This window comes from Lathamus discolor, chromosome 5, assembly GCF_037157495.1.
Source record: "Lathamus discolor isolate bLatDis1 chromosome 5, bLatDis1.hap1, whole genome shotgun sequence".
NCBI classification, from domain to species: Eukaryota; Metazoa; Chordata; class Aves; order Psittaciformes; family Psittacidae; genus Lathamus; species Lathamus discolor.
The window spans coordinates 93,178,767-93,195,828 of NC_088888.1; the positions used below are offsets into that span (position 1 = coordinate 93,178,767).

Consider the following 17,062-nt stretch of genomic DNA (forward strand, 5'->3'; position numbering starts at 1 on the left):
ACTAGGTCTACATTATTTTCATTTTTCCTCCTGATTTTTACTTAGTTGTTTTTGTATAGTTGCCTCATAAACGGAAGAAATTGAGAAAGATTCTAGCCTAGCACAACATACACAGGTAACTTTACTCATGGGACTAATTCTACTAAAGCTCAACAGTGGACAAATAAATTCTAGAAGACTCACAGTTTTCCGACAACTGTATCCCCATTAAAAATTCATCAGCAAAGTCAGGTGAATAATGAAGAGAAAACAAAAAAGTAAGACATCTCATCATAATGACCGAATTAAGTCTACTGAACAACTGCAAAAATCTTAGCTACAGAATACAGAAAATTTTCTTAAAATACAGAAGCTGCTAAACAGGTCTCAAGCCTAAATTGGTAATATGACATATCACCTTTTTTTTTCACCCCCTAAGGACTGACCTTACATATTACCTTTTCCTTTCTCATCCAAACACTGTCACCAGTAACTCCTCCTTGAAATATAATGCTAGATCCTCATCACCTTACATTATTCTTCCATTTTGTAACCAAAGGCATATAAGCACTTCTGTATTTGATTAGCAACTTGTCTTTTCAGACTTCACTTGTTGCCCTGAACCTAGAAACCCATCCAGGAATCAGGACACTATACATAAACCCAACAGCTGCCTATCAATCTTCCTGTCCAACTCAAAGAGTGACGTTCCTGCCTTTCAAAACTCTCTAGAGTAACATCATTTAGATTTATCTACTGTTTCACTTCATTTTGGCATTCTGTACATCCTTCTCTGACCTATTCCCTGTATCACAATTCAAGAGTTTGTCTATACAGAAAACTCTTGCTCCTTTCATTAGATACCAGTTTAACCTCATCCCCTGGTTTTTGGTTTTAGGGTTTTGAATAAAGACATTATCTATTCAACCTTCTATGCTGCTCTTATTAGACAAGTTTTGATGTCGTGAATAAACTTACAACTCAAACACAGTTGAAAATCCAAACAGCTACTTTACAAGCATGAACTGGAAGGCAAACAATAGCAACATATTCACAATTCTAAGATAAAATAATTTTAACAGACAGCAAGAAGAGTAACTCCTGCTATTATTTTTACACAGCAAAATAGTTATAATTGGCTTTAGCATAATAGAGGGGAGGGGATATCTCAATTTACTGAACTGGGTATTTAACAGAGAAACAGTGTGAACTATGCAAAGATATGTCAGGGAAAATGGAGAAACACAACCCTCCACTAGAGTCACTGAAGTGTCTTGCAGCAGCTCAACTCAGGCCCCTAAAGGTGAACCACAAATTTAAGTCACATTTACAAATCACCCGCATTCTCCACCCACACTAACCAGGTTAAGAGGGTTACTCAGCACATAAGCTAAGGGAGAACTCTTAACTACCCCATCTAAAGCCCCATGAAGGCACAGATAACCAATTATTTCTCTGCTGTTACACTCCTGCTTCAGCTAACATCATGAATAGCTACTGGAACACATAGTCAATCACATGTCCAGACAGAGATTTTTAGACAATACAAAACCTAATTCTTATGCAAGGGTATTGTTTATGCCCTTCTTAGTTGAAAAATTACATCCTTCACAGCTATGCCAAACAACACAGCCTACTGGAAAAAGCTGATCAGCTTAACAGAAAGAACTGCAAAGGTTCCTCAATGTTTTTCTACTAAGGATCATCATCATGTCGATTTAAATACATGATACATTGTATTCATCAAATGGAACAGTGACTTCACTAAATACTAAGGACAAAAGAGTTTCCACAGAAAATATACTAGTACCAAATACTGCACTGGTGTGATACCATGAAGACAAATATTTGCAGAAAAGAATATTCACCTGTAATAAATGCCTGACAGAACTGGTCAAACTTCAGTTCTGCAGACTGTCCTTCTTCAGTTCCTGAATCATTATCTTTCTAACTTACCTTGATGGAGTGCAAAAATGAGCTTTACCATGGATTACTTAGCACAGCATATGGACACCATAGGTGTGGTTATAAGAACCAGTAAGTGAGAACTTTCTCAACATGAGAATATATTAGGTTCTAAAAACACATGACTGAAAATAACTTGGAGATGTCAGGGAATGAGAAGGGTGAGAAAACAATAAGTGACGTATACTGCCTTTATGTTTCCAAAGCATTCAGTAAATGCATCAAACTAAGAACAATATAAAAAGCCACAGTTTAACAACAATGAAAGGACCGAGGACAAAAGTTCTAAAAGGACACTGCGCAGAACACCATGCAAATACAAACTACTTAAGCAATTTCCATGGAGTTATGAGGACCAAGTGACAAGTACCACACACTCTTAGTATCTCAAATATTGACAAAATATAAAATTGTGTAAACAATTCCTTTGAAATACCAGTGTTAATAGGAAAATATTTTCACCAGATCTCTCACAAATGCCTAAATTGCTTCATATAGCAATAAACCTCAGAGATGCAGAAGTTACCACACCAGCTATCATGTACAGAAGTTACCATGTACAACTACTGCACTACCCCTTCCTGTGACCAGAAGGGAAGAAATATTCTGCACGTGATGGCACTGCGTAAGAAAACTCTCACAGTACAATACTTGGTCAAGCACTAGAGATTACAAGCAAACTCCTAAATTAGGTCAGGTAACTAAAAAAGTTTTTAAGCAAATCTAGAGAACTTAGTGCTGAATTAAGCAATAATGACTTGAGGCCTAGGGCACTTCCTGGGGATTATCAACTAGCTGAGAGGAGCTGATGGCCTGAGGCACAGCTAAAGGCCAATAACCTCTAAACATTTGTTAATACACCTGGAAGTGTCCTGCATTTCTATCAATGTTATTCATTAGAAAAAGAAAACCATACTCAAAATATGTATTTCCAAAATATATAGTATATGTCCAATCAACTTATCTAAATCAGAACCCTTAAATTATTGAAGATTTGCTAGATATCAACTAGTGAGAATCAGTCTCCAAGTTTGTATCAAGATTTAATTAGTTGAACCAAGAAGTAAACCAAAAACCAACAAAACAAAACAGACAGAAATCACAGTAGAAACCACCTTATAACCAAATGTCTGAACAACATCTGAGACTATACAAATATGGTATTGTGTGTATTCACTTTTTAACTAAGCTTGTCTGCCACTTCTTTTGTTTCTGGTCTCGCACGTATTACCTGAAATGTAAAGAAACTGAATGCTCCACCCCCTTAGGCCTCTGAATATTTTTTAACTTGAGTCTCATCTGGTATTATCTTTGAGTAACAAACTCAAAACTTTATTGGTAATTGACAGCTCACATCTTGCAGAGATATATATACAGTTCCAAATTCGTTTTGTGCAGTCCATTACTGACCATCTTCAGAATAGGTGACTGTATCCATTCTAGGGGCTTCTGTGGGGGGTGTTAGCCTTGGCTCCCACCCAGCCACTTACTAATTTGGTAGTGGGAAAGAAAACCCTTAGACCAACACCATCTTTCCCACCTTTCCTAGGTTTAACTTCACTCCAGACTGCTTCAACCCCCTGAAAGCAGCGCAGAAGAGTGCGGGGCAGTGGTGGTTATGGTCAATACATGGGCCACAGTTCCTTCACGAACACCCACCTGCTCTGGCACAGGTGTTCCCCAAGCTGCAGTGGATACCTGCTCCACTGTGTAGCCCTTCTGATTCCTCCACTGTTTTCAGTCTTTGTTCCCTCCTCTTTCTTTCCAGCATTTCTTCCTTTCTTGTTTTCACAAAGCTGCCAGCAGGCTGACTGGCTCAGCTGTGTTCCATGGCAGGTTCACCAGAACCTGCAAGGGCAGCCCCTGGCCTCTTCTCATGGAGGCCACCACTGCAACACACCTGTCACCAAAGCCTTGCCACCTGCTCTCAATACAGCTTTCTAATTCTTCTGGCCTCAAAATCTTCCTTCTGTGTGAAGGCATTTACTGAAATTTAGTCACAAAAATAAAAATTGCTGTACAATTAGAAGTATTGTACTCTTAACTGCAGAGGAAACAGACTAACAGAAACTGAGCCACAAAAGTCTCTTAAATTATTGTTAAACTTGTATCAGAAAGGACAGTTGATTGCCAGTAATTAATAATGAAAAATCCAGTTTACGAAGCTTCACATACACAGAACTGTGCACATACCAGCAGTCCCATTAGAGGCAATCAAGACTTAAAGACTTTTGTTTTATTTTGTATCTCTTCTGTGATTTAAAGATAGCTCCAGAGAATCTAGGGATTTAAAATAATAAAAATATGGCAGTTTCTTTACCAAACCAATCTGATTTAGTCAGACAATTTATAAGAGTCATTTAATCTTCAGAAAAATACACATAGCTTTCATTCAGTTACATTTCTTACCAATATCTTTACATTCTATTTACAGAAGGCTTCAACTTGACTATATCTTAATGTTCAAATTCAATGGGAGGGGGGTGGGAGAGGAAGGAAGAAGAATGATATTAGAACAATGTTCTATAAAAAAAAAAAGAAAAAAATTACAACTGACATTTGACAGAAAAATTACCTGATTATCATATCTAAGAGACTGTGTTCCAACCAAAAATCTTATTGCATCTGTTTCTGCTGTCTGAGGTGTTAAAGCTCGTGCCTAGGGAAGAAGAAAGCCATTAGAAAAGTCCAATTAATACAATCCATTAATTCCAGAAAAAAAAATATTCTTGAAGTTTATATATCAAATATCATGCAAAACATGACATTCATGCAAACTGCAGACCTTCCTGCCCTTTATTTTGGTTAACACATTTTTTGTACAGTTTCTCAGATTTGTGAGGTGCAGGGAACATACAGGTGCTGAATGCATTATAACAGTGGTAATATTTGATATGCATAGAACTGTTTGGGTTGGAAGGAACCTTCAAAGATCATCCAGTTCCAAACCCCCTACCATGGGCAGGGACACCTCACATTACACCAGGCTGCTCAAAGCCCCATCCAACCTGGCCTTGAACAGTGCCAGGGATGGGGCAGCCACAGCTTCTTGGGGTAACCTGTGCCAGTGCCTCACCACCCTCATAATAAAGAATTTCTTCCTTATGTCTCATCTGAATCTACACTCTGTCAGTTTAAAGCCATTCCCCTTTGTCCTGTCACTACATACCCTTGTACAAAGTCCCTCTCCAGATTTCTTGTAGGCCCCCTGCAGGTACTAGAAGGCTGCTAGACCCTTCTCTTCGCCAGGCTGAAAAAGCCCTATTCTCTCAACCCGTCTTCATGGAAGATGTATTTCAGCCCTCTGAGCATCTTCATGGCCCTCCTCTGGACTCACTCAATCAGGTCTGTGCCCTTCTTATGTTGCAGGCCCCAAAGCTGAACAGGTTGGATCTCACAAGAGTAGAAGGGGAGAATCACCTCCTTCGATTTGCTGACCACACTCCTTTTGACACAGCCCACTATGCGATTGGCTCTCTGGGCTGCATATGCACACTGCTGGCTCATGTTGAAGTTTTCATCAAGCAACACCTCAGACCTGGTCTCAATACATCCTCTGCCCAGCCTGTAGCTGGGTTTGGGACTGCCCTGACCATGGTGTAGAACCTTGTTGAACTTCATGAGCTTAGCACAGGCCCACCTCTCTAACCTGTCCCACCGGGGTCCCACTGGACAGCATCCCTTCCCTCCAGTTTAATTATCTTCATATTATAGTAGTACTTCCAAGCTAATTCTCCTTTAGCAACTAAAAATAAACTCCACAGAACAGTGGACAGTTCTTACATATGTTTGCTACAATATCCAGGAAAGAGACTGCTGTTGCAGAAATTTTCACACCATTCAGACTGAAGATGCCTGCATAAAAATGAATTCTTTTTCTCACCAAGAGAACCAAGTTTAGAAGGAAGTTAAAAAACTAAACCCCTTCCTTGCCTCTGCAGACCACTGGATATAAAAACTGTCAGGATGACAGGAGAAATAATTTATTATTTACCTTTTCCAACTTGTACCAACCAGTCTTGGAAGAAGCAAAACATAACAGTTAAGGGCCACAGAAGACACTGAGAAATAAAGTATAGCTTGAACTAAAACCACAATTGCTAGTTTGCACTAGTCATTAGTAGAGGTTCTCTTAGCTAATTTTGAGTAATTGGGAGGTAAACTTAACACTCAAAGGCACTTTTAATAACCATAACTAAACTGTGAAGAATATCCACTACTTCCTCATGCCAAAAACACCCTGATGTTATTGTTCAATGCAAATTTTTTGTCAAAACAGAAAAAACAAGCCTTTGCAATTCACATCCTATTTGACATAAAGGAGTTCACATTTCTTCAGGCACTAAAGCCTGTATTGCAAGCAAATATTTCAGAAGAAGTCAGGTCTGTTGAATGGCGTTTCTTACTGCCACCCTATTGCACAGCCAGTTAATGAGCACATTCTGGATTCAGGAACATTTAGCTTCAGTATAGTCCTGTTTGGTACTTATTTCAAATATTCCCTTCCAAGCTTCTAGGCATCTTTCTGATATTAATATAAAAATACATTGTATCACAATACATAAATTTGGAACAATTTAATTCTAGAATAGCAACTTGAAGAGATTTGATTTTTCTTAAATAAGGCAAAGCAATCTAAGCCCTTTCCTGGCAGTAACAATAAGAACCAATTTCATTTTTTAGAATAAGACCTGAACTCCTATAAAGCAGATACGTCTCATGTTGCTTCTGAAATGAGCGATTTAGACAATTAATATTTTATTTAAGATTGAGTATATATAAAGTTTAAAAAAAAAAAAAAAAGACAATGAGCTTACTAAGTATAGGCTAGTAGCATAACATTTATATAGAAAAAAAAGGGACTAGAGAACACAATTTAGTGAGCAGTTTGTGTTCAAAACATACCCAAATGAGGATCAGAGATCAGTGTGAATCCATTCTGATTCATTTATACTGTCCTATTTATGCAGCACTTAACCTACAAGAAGCCTAGACAATGTTTCTGACTGACAGAAACAACTGAAGTCCACCAAGAAGACTGCAAAAACCTTTTATTTTGTCTTGAACAGAATTTGCAGACCTTTGGCAAGAGCTCCTTTTCATTTCAGATCTGCTTTCAATTATTTTGAAGAAAACATTAGCAATAAACAAACAGCTATGTATCTTTCAATCAGGCAAGCTTCTTTTGTTTAAGTCAAGCAGAAGAGACTTCCAGGGGAGTTCACCCCTATTAAAACCTTTTGAGTGGGTCTTAGCATGTTGCTTTAAAAAAGCATGATTAAAAAAAAAAATAAAAAAAAAAATACATTAACCCCAACATCTGAATATTTGTACTGCATTTAACACAATGCAAAGAATTTCTGCAACCCATGTATCATTTGAAATTCATACAATCGATCTCTAGTAACAAGCAGTGAGCTTGCAATACAAAATGTGAAGGATAAAGTATTTGGCTTGCAGTCCCCAAATCTGTATTTAAAGTTATTTGACCATCTGTTTATGCTAAAGACCAGAAATATTATACTGCCACTTTGGTGATGCCTCATTCTGGAGGCAAAATACAAGTTCTCCCCCCTACCCTAGAGAAGGCCCAGAGTGCTCATGTCATGAATATTATTTTTCCTTCTGGCATAGTTTCAATTTTCAAGTAGGTACACTTTGATTTTTACTTAGGACAGCCTTGCTTCTCCCACCCCAGCAGGAGACCCACGGTCAGTGACTGTAATAAGCTGCAGTGACTCTGCCAGTGAAGAGGCTGGCAGCACACATGCCCAGGTTACCTTTGGTGCTCTCAGACAGCTGCTTTCCCTAAGTCTTTCACAGCACAAGAATTCCCACCACTGATGTATTTAGTGCTCTGACCCTATTCCTAAGCCTGACAGATACCATAAACTCTCCCAGCAACATAAGGAACACTTGGACAGTCTTACACAGCACAATTATCCTTAGAAATCTCATTCACTTGTCATGAACTGTAATGGTAAACAATCATCTTTTAGTAGTTTCTTCAAGTTCACATAACTATATCTTCATATTGTCATTAGTCTGTACCATACCTAATATTAGTAATATCTTGCCAACTGCTTTAGGGTCCTAAAAGATATATCTTCCACCTAGTCCACTTCATGCATTGTGAAGGTCTTTGGGTGATTAGGTAAGAGAGTTTTGCCACTTATCTACTTTTGTTCTCCTAATAAAACTTTAAACCTAACTATGTTAGGACTGAAGTTCCACGAGAAGTCATCCCAGCTGAAATCCTGCCCTCAAGACAGATGCTGAAGAGAGAAGAAGACAGGAAAACAAGTGAGAGAATAGACACTCAGCCTGGATTAAAATATGCAGGATTGGCACTCATGAGTCTAATAATCTTTGAAAAGAAAGAGGACTGAGACAAAACCCAGGAATTTCACCAAGACATTACCATGCAGTTTATTGAACTGATTCAATTTTTAGAAGAAATCTTCTGAAGCTTTATCAATACAGCTGTATAAAAATTATTATCTATATTCTGTTCTATCCCACATTCTCTCTCATCCCACAAGAGACCACAAAAGCTCTCCCAGAGAAGAGAACAGGACTGCCGACAGAAGTTATAGGCCAAGAACCTGCTCCACTCCCATACTGGGAACACAGCTAAGCCTGAAAGGCAACACAGGTTTCCCTGAGTACAGCCAAGTGACACACATCTCCCTAAAAAGTCCCCTTTCCACACTCCTAATAAATCTACACCTACTTTCCACTCCATCAAAGGAAAGTCAATTGAGCTATTCTCAATACACACCAACATTATACATATACACACATTGTGTAAGACCTCTGACCAATCCATTTCAGTTGGTATTTTGCACTGCTTTAAAAATCTCATACTAAGAAATCACATTTAGCTTTACAGAAATTAAGTTTCACCTTACTCTTGAAAACAGGCAAGAAAGTCCTAAAAATCAATAGTCTCTATTCAGACTCATAAAACCTGTTAATAACTGACAATATAATACGGGCCAGGTATTGCTTATCCAAGAAGCACAACAGGACCACAATGCAGTACAAGAACTCTGACGAAGCATTAGTGCACATTTTTAAGACTACACTATCTCAGGGTGCAGCTGGAGTTGCCCTTGTGTAGTATGGCCCTGCTGTCCTTCCCTCCTCCACGTTACTGGTCTCCCTTTCAAGTCTATGTACTTTTGACATGTAACATGCAGTAGGAGTATCTACCATGCTGAAATTCATCTCAGTACTGTGGTATCCCCAAAATCCATCAACGGTGCCAAACACATGCTTCATAATTACCAGTCTCTGGCACAAGCAATGTTACTCCTCCATCCCCGCATGATGCTGGCTATCTGCGGGTTGTTAAACAAGCAAGATGTAGGCTGTCCCTGCAAGAATCACAGTTGGTACTGAGACTGAGCTAAATACCTGTCCCAGAAAGCACCCCTCCAAGCAGCTCATTCCCAGGTGTACAAGCATCACCCAGTCAACCTTAAACTAATGAATTTTGAGACATACAGTAGTGCTTATTCAATTACCCAAAACATCACTATTTAACCAATCAAAGAATAGGATGGGAAAAATTGTGAATACCTGAAAACAAACACCCATTCAACACAGGGTAAACAAAGCTGGTACTCCAGGTTATATAACAAACATAGGTCAGCTCTACACCGGACAAGTAAGAAGCACATACACTGACAACAAATGGCACTTAGAGATACCTCTAGAACCCCATTTACCACATTCCATAATTCAGGATATTAGTGAAGTCGACCAAGATCCCTTTTAAAAGAACAACCTTGCAGCAATGAAATGTTCTGCAGCTACTGCTGCTGCCCCATATTCACCATCATGAGCCACAGTCACATCACTCAGTCTCAAGTTCAAGCAGTATCTCACATTTCCACCCACCATGCCCCTGTAATTTCAGCATTTTCACTACAGTTAGTAGTGAAAACCCCACTACGATGGGTTATTGTCTTTTAAAGTGAAAAAGTCACAGAAAGAATCACCCTCTCTTAAATTCACACATATTTTGTATGTCTCTACAATCTTCATATAGCTCACAGACACACTAAAGAGACAAAAAAAAACCCACTCCAGAAAACTACACTGTTGGGGTTATACAAATGTGCCAAACAGCACAAAAAGAAAAAGCTGCAGCCATCTAGTAAAACAGGAGGAACTAATCAGATCAAAAATTTAACTAATCATACAGAAAATGGAATTCATCACTAGTTTTAATCTTGCTTTGCTGTTAGATGTTCAGCTGCACCTCTCTGCCCCAGTAAAACAAAACTGTTTCTCACTGTTACTTGTAAAAATCCTTGCACAGCAGTTACACATGCTGAGTAACTATACATAGTTGTATAAGGGCTCGGGATTTGTATCTTTCCATTCTCACATGCCAGAATGTGAGTGGTGCAGTGGTTCTATGCAAGACAAACCTGATTCCCTAAGCCTTTTTTTTTTTGGTGAAAAGTGAACTTAAAAAAAAAAAAAAAGAGACAGAGAAATGTGTATTTGTTAATTATTCTAAGTTACCTTAATTAATTATCTGGATACAATCAAACATATTTTGCACGTAAAAACGAACAGAAATTTGCACATAAAAATGAACAGAAACTGTGCATAAACAATTTAAAGTTAGTCAGTACACAGCACCCTAGAAGGAATCACATTTATGTCCTTATAAACCTAGCCACATTGGATCAGATGTAGCTGTGCAAATATGTCTTTCATTTTCTCCAGCAGTGGCCAAATCACAGAATGGTTGAGGCTGGAAGGGACCTCTGGAGATCATCTAATCCAACCTCCCTGCTCAAGCAGGGTCACCTCAAGTACATTACTCAGGACTGTGTCCAGACGGGTCTTGAGTATCTCCAGGGAAGAAGACTCTACAATGTCTCTGGGCAACTTATTTTAGTGCTTAGTCACCCTCACAGTAAAGCTGTTCCTCGTGCTCAGATTTTCCTCTGTTTTAGTTTATGCCCATTGCCTCTCATCCTGTCACCACTGACAAGAGCCTGGCCCCATTCTTTTGACACCCTCCCTTCAGATACTTACTCCCATTGATCAGATCCCCGCCAAGACTTCTCTTCTGTGGGCTGAACAGGAGCAGCTCCCTCAGCCTTTCCTCATAAGAGAGATGCTCCAGACCTTAATCATTCTAGCCCTTTGCTGGACTTGCTCCAGGAGCTCCATGTCTCTCTTATACTGGGGAGCCCAGAACTGGACACAGCACTCCTCATGAAGCCTCACCAGAGAGGGAGGCTCACCTTCCTCTACCTGCTGACAATGCTCTTCCTAACACAGCCCAGGACACTCTTGGCATTCTTGGCCACATGGGCACACTGCTGGCTCATGGACAACTTGCTGCCCATCAAGACCCCCAGGTCTCTCTCCACAGAGCTACATTTCAGGAGCTTGGCCCCAGCCCGTACAGGTACAGGGGGTTATTTCCCCCCAGACACAGGACCCTGCACTTCCTGAACTTGCCTATGAGGATATCATGGGAGATAGTGTCCAAAGCCTTGATGAAGTCCGGGTAGACAAAATCCACTGTTCTCCCCTCATCTATCCAGTCAGTTGTCACATCATGTAACTTCTTAGCCTGCAATTCCTTATGTAGTTTCTAGATGTCATGGTTTTGTGACATTCAATTTTTATTTATAACAAGAGTAAGAAGATCCCTCCCTCCTTTTAAATACTTTATAATTTCAAATCTCAACTTTGAATAAGTTCATCATAGAGTTGAAGTTGGGAAATAGTGACAAAACAAACAAACAACAAAAATAAATTAAAAAAAAAAACTAACAAAATTATTCAAACTGGGCTGAAAAACTCATCTGAAGAGATGCTTTCAGACACAGTGCTTCTGACACACACTGGAAAGAAGAAGTAGTTGTGCTGATGTAGCTAGCCATTAAGGTCTAGCAACAGAGAATAAAACAGGCCTGAAAAACATAATAATCTTTCTTACTAGGCCTGGAGATTCAAACTGGAAAAGCCAGACCAGTTTTAGGTTTAAGTCTTTCCATCGCAGCCTTTTTCAGAAAGTACCAACATGCAATTTGGTTGAAAGCCACACTGGCAGTTAACGGACATGAAGAACAGAATTTTCACCACAACGCTTCTTTTCCGAAAATAAACCACCTTTTCTTTCCCCACTTTCTCTTTAAGTGATCTGTATTAACTGCAATTCCCTCTGATTAAACCCACTTTCTGAGTCCTTTTCCTTTATGCAGCCACCAGACAGCCCAGTTGCTTTGCAAAAAGATAAGAGATCTGAAGATGTATGATTTGAGGTTGTGGGGACACAGGACCATGAAGGCCCCATAGAACACACAGACTAGCTTTTCAAACTTTCTGAAAGAGTTATTACATATGACCTACTAGAAGGAAGCTATGAGTTTTATTAAGTACAGGATGCATGTTCTATTTTGCAAAAAGATATTTCCAGTTTGAAGTGTAAGTTACAGTCATCTCTAGCCAATCACAAAACAATAGTATATTATCAGATTTTAGTAGATTCAATGTTTAATACAAATTAATACTACACACTAGCTCCTATACAATAAGAAATCCAAGCAAATATACCACTTTCTAGGGATATCTATTGGTATAGTCAGGATGACAAAGCACACAACTCAGAGGCAAAGACAACCAAACCTGTTACAAAGAACCTTCATGTATTATTTTCCACAAGCACTTTGGTTAAGGTGCCTAACAAAAAATAAGTGCATATGTACATATCTATATTACCGCATCTACTGTAGAATGAAAATATGGCTCTGTAAGCTGCAGAAGAAACACAGCAACTCTTACTACTGCCATAATGGCAACAATGATAAGCCAGCTGTTGCCAAAGTGAACACGTAAAAGCTAAGTAAAACCCTTATTGTGGGAAAGAATCTCTAATTAGGGTTCCTCTCAACGCCCCAGCTATCTAGCTGTTTGTTTTCCCAGAACTTGTAGAAACTTTATTAAACATGAGACCTGTGCTCCTCTGTGAAGATGATCAGTAAGTTCTTGAGTCTGACAGTCCCCTTTGCTTATAACCATAAATACCAGCGTGATGGCCAAACTTGTTCTGTGAGACAAATGCACAGAAATGGAACCTACAGCAAGAGATCCCACAGACATCAAGTAGCTTTACAGATGAGTATAACCAAACAAAACTGGCCATTTATAAGAAAGAGTTTCATGCCTTTGCCTCACAACAGCACTTTTTTATTATTATTATTTCTGAAAAGGAATAAACATGTACAAGAACGTCATTGAGTCTTCTGCTAGCTTCCTACAACCCAGAGCCAAACACTCCTCCAGAGGCGGACCAGGGACTCGTGACAGAGCAGGAGCCCCCAGCCAAGCTGGGCACGACTACGAAGGAAAACCGCTGGGTCCTCAACCCCTGCACCCACACTGGTGCACCCGCCCTGCAAACAGCAAGTTTCAGAGCAAACTCCTGTTCCCTGCTCAGTCACCTTTAAAATTTCCAACGCGAAGGGCAGGTACCAAGAACTACCAAAAGCCAGTGGTGCCACCGGCACCGCCACAGGGGGACGAGGGCACGCCGGTCATCCCCCTTAACGGGCCCCGCAGCCCACCCCAGCACTCCCCTACCCCACTACACACAACCAAACTGCAACCACCGCCTTCCCAGAGGTAGGCTTGACACCTGCTCTCCCTCCTTCAGCCTACCCCCAGGGCCCACCTGGAACTCCAGCCCGTAAATCACAGGCGCATCGTCCTCCATCGTAGCTCTACGACCCGACACACCCTGCTGCCCACCGCCTTTCTGGTCCTCGGCGCTGCCCGTCGCTCGCCGCTTCCGGGAGGTGCTGTGGCGCATGCGTAATGCTGTCTACGGCGCAGGCGCTGTGTGGCGCGGTGCTCTGAGCGGCGGCGGAGCGGGGGTGTCGGCGCTGTGGCGCGAAGGTGAGGGGGGAGCGCGGGTGCGTGTGTGTGCCTGGGGGTGGCTGAGGAGCGGGTGGATGCTGAGGTGGCCTTGAGGCCCCAGCCCCCGGGGAGCGCGGCGGGGCCTACGCGGGGTGGAGGCCGCGTCCCCCCTGCCGCGGGGCGGTCAGGGCTGGGGCCCTGCGGCTGTGGGTCTGGGCTGCGGGAGCTGGGTCCGCGGGGTGCGAAAAGACAGCGCTGCTGCTGCTGCTGCTCAGCCCCCTGCGCGGCCGGCACGGGCTCGTCGCCTGCCCTGGTGACTGCCGTGAGCCCCCTCGTTTCTTTTCCTGCATGGGGACCGAGCCAGTCTGTGCGGACGGAAAACCGGATATCGTTCTGTGCTCTTCAGTCCCAATATTTTTGCGACTTGCAGAAAAGAAAAAGATAAAGCGTTTTTCAGAATTAGTTCTGTAGATAGATGTCAATTAGTGAAATTACTGTATTTTTAAAGCAGGATTTAAGTATTTGCGTGATACTTAGGAATTTCAGAGTGGCACCTGAGCAGTACCTGAGTAGTAAAACTAACACTTGTTTTGGTGGGCATTTCCTCCTCTTCAGCTACCATGGAGGATAAAGAAAGTAATCCTAAGGATGCGAAGAGCACCTCAGATCAAGATGACAGCAGAGACCTAGTTCAACAGAAAACTCAGGAAGAAATTCTTTTTCACGAGGAAACCATTGATCTTGGTGGGGATGAATTTGAGTCTGAAGGGAATGAAACTGTGTCAGAAGACTCAAATAATTTTGTGGATAAACTTAATGAACAGATGATGGAGAGTGTCATTATTTCAGATTCTCCAAACAACAGTGAAGATGACACAGGTGAACTTGGTTGTCTCCAGGAGATTGTAGAACAAATGGAAGCTAAAGATAATCAAAAAACACAAGTGCAAGTGGATAAAGAAGAGTTTTTAAGTAATGAGAGTGAAACTGAGCGTGAAGAAACCCCCAAAGACATCTCTGAGATTGGAACAGATGATCAGGCTTCTTTAAAGGAAGAATCAATTCAGGAAGAGGTGAAGGAGGAACCAAAGTTGGAAAACAATGTTCCTGTTGAAACAAAACCAAATAATACTGATGAAAGCAAACCTGAGGATCAGATATCATCACCCAGTACTAACAAACCATCTTCTGAGGCTGAGCCTATCCCCGTGTGTACCATCTTCAGCCAAGCAAACAATGTTAATAACCAGCCACAGTTGTTTCTACCTGATGGCTTTGAGCCTCAGATGGTAAAATCTCCCAGTTTTAGTAGTATAATTGAGACTCCAGTGAAGCCTAATCCGCAGGTGGTTCAACCAAGTCCTAGTCTAAGCAAGTTCTTTGGCGATACTGTTAACACTAATACATTAGCTTCTGATTTTTTTGATTCATTTACCACATCCAATTTTATTTCCGTTAGTAATCCCAATGCAAACTCTTCAGTTCCAGAACAAATGTCCTCTCTTTCTAACGGTGGAGACAGTACCTGTGCTTCATCTAACCCAACTTTCTCTGTGCGAAACAGGAGATCTGAAGCAGGTGGTCCTCCATCATCTCTAGAAACCACTCAGTCCCCCAAGCCATTCTCACAAATCCAGGCTGTTTTTGCTGGCAGTGATGACCCATTTGCCACAGCCTTAAATATGAGTGAGCTAGATAGAAGAAATGATGCTTGGCTTCCTAGTGAGGAAACCAGAAATGTTCTGATTTCAGTTGCCACACAACAGTACAGCACCGTGTTCATAGACAAAGAAAATCTCACTATGCCTGGATTAAAATTTGATAATATTCAGGTAAGACTGATACTGTATCTTAGTGTATTATTATATTTAAGAAATACAAGAACTGTCTAAGAATCTGCATATCATAGGGCTTCATATTATTATTGATCAGAGAATCATAGAATAGTTGGGGTTGGAAAGGGCCTTAAGATCATCTCATTCCAACCCCCCTGCCATGGCAGGTTGATGGTCACTTTGTGTGTATTGCTTCAGTCCTTACTAGAAAATTCAGTGTTGCTGCCTGCTCATACATGAAGGGGCTAAAACCGTATCTGATTTATTCATAGTGAAATTTGTTGGGTGCATTGAAAATCAGTGTTGATAGTTTCCGTAGAATCCAAAGCTGGATGTACTTTTAAATAGTTTGTTTCTGGTCCTCCTAATTAGTAAGATAATTCTCACATTTGAATCAGTATACAGTACTACAAAGTCTGAAAGCAGGCAGCTTTGTTTTCATGTGGAATTCGCTGTTGCAACCAAGTGGGAAATAACATTTTTCACTGATATTCCGAGTGCTCTCTATAATATTAACACTGACTGAAATTACATCACTTGTATCTTCCCTAAGTAGTGGAAAGTGTAAACTGTAAGAAAGACTGACTGCTGGAGCAAGCTACTGAGAAAAGATAAGCCCCAAATTAAAGGGAAAACTCCAGATGACATCATGAAGGCAAAAACATAGTAGTGGAAACTCATTTCTTTCTCTTCTGTCGGAGTACCTAACTAGTGAGAAGGCATAAAATGGGGTGGGGTTTTTTCCAGAATTCAAGAAATTTCACTTGGATCTGTTCAGTATTTCTCATGAAGAAATTTCATCCTGTCTGCTCAGGCAAGGGATCATAATGGATTTTTTTTTTCTTTTTTGGTGAAATAGGCTAATCCTATTCCTTCCTGTCTTATGTTTCTGGATAATAGAATTGTTGTCTGGAGAGGTGGTGTTGAGGGTTTGCATACTTTAATCCTTAATTGTAGCATAGCAGAGATTATCAGTCAGTAGTCAAATACAAGCAGAGAGCAGTCTGCAGTAATTTCCCCATCTTCAGGAACAATTAGAAAAGTTTCTGGAGTGAATAAGGTCCAGATTTGTAGCTGAGTTATCTGACAAACCTTAGGCTTCTGTCACAAGCAATACATGACACCAGTTTTAGGCATATGCCATGCTGCTGCTACTTCTTGGGTTAGCTTGAGCTTAAAAAATTTCTGTGTCATCACAGAGCCCAATAATTAGCCCAGTGAAAGAAAACACTGTAATATGAATTTACTCCTCCTCCACACCTTCCCCAAAATTCCCTTAGACCTCGATGAGTAATTCAAGAGTGTGTAGCACATCTCTCCTGACAGCTAGTGGGATGGACAGCAGGAAGGATTCCTTCTTCAGGCCCCAAGGATGAGGACCTCCTATT

General features: G+C 40.7%; 2 protein-coding genes across 8 annotated transcripts in view; one reads left to right on the forward strand and one right to left on the reverse strand.

Moving 5' to 3' along the window:
• Positions 1-13,777, reverse strand: part of EIPR1 (EARP complex and GARP complex interacting protein 1) — an 84,893-nt gene extending 71,116 nt beyond the window's left edge. For 5 of the 6 annotated variants that reach the window (XM_065681561.1, XM_065681563.1, XM_065681562.1 and 2 more), the window contains exons 1-2: positions 13,655-13,777; positions 4,520-4,603 (exon numbers count right to left, since the gene is read on the reverse strand). In XM_065681561.1, the coding sequence (XP_065537633.1) occupies positions 4,520-4,603; positions 13,655-13,696 (126 nt within the window). In that variant the 5' untranslated portion in view covers positions 13,697-13,777. The remainder of the gene's footprint in view (positions 1-4,519; positions 4,604-13,654) is intronic. The other variant, XM_065681564.1, reaches the window with a different exon arrangement.
• Positions 13,778-14,434: 657 nt separating this feature from the next.
• Positions 14,435-17,062, forward strand: part of TRAPPC12 (trafficking protein particle complex subunit 12) — a 55,562-nt gene continuing 52,934 nt past the window's right edge. The window contains exon 1 of one of the 2 annotated variants that reach the window (XM_065681568.1): positions 14,435-15,671. In XM_065681568.1, the coding sequence (XP_065537640.1) occupies positions 14,460-15,671 (1,212 nt within the window). In that variant the 5' untranslated portion in view covers positions 14,435-14,459. The remainder of the gene's footprint in view (positions 15,672-17,062) is intronic. The other variant, XM_065681567.1, reaches the window with a different exon arrangement.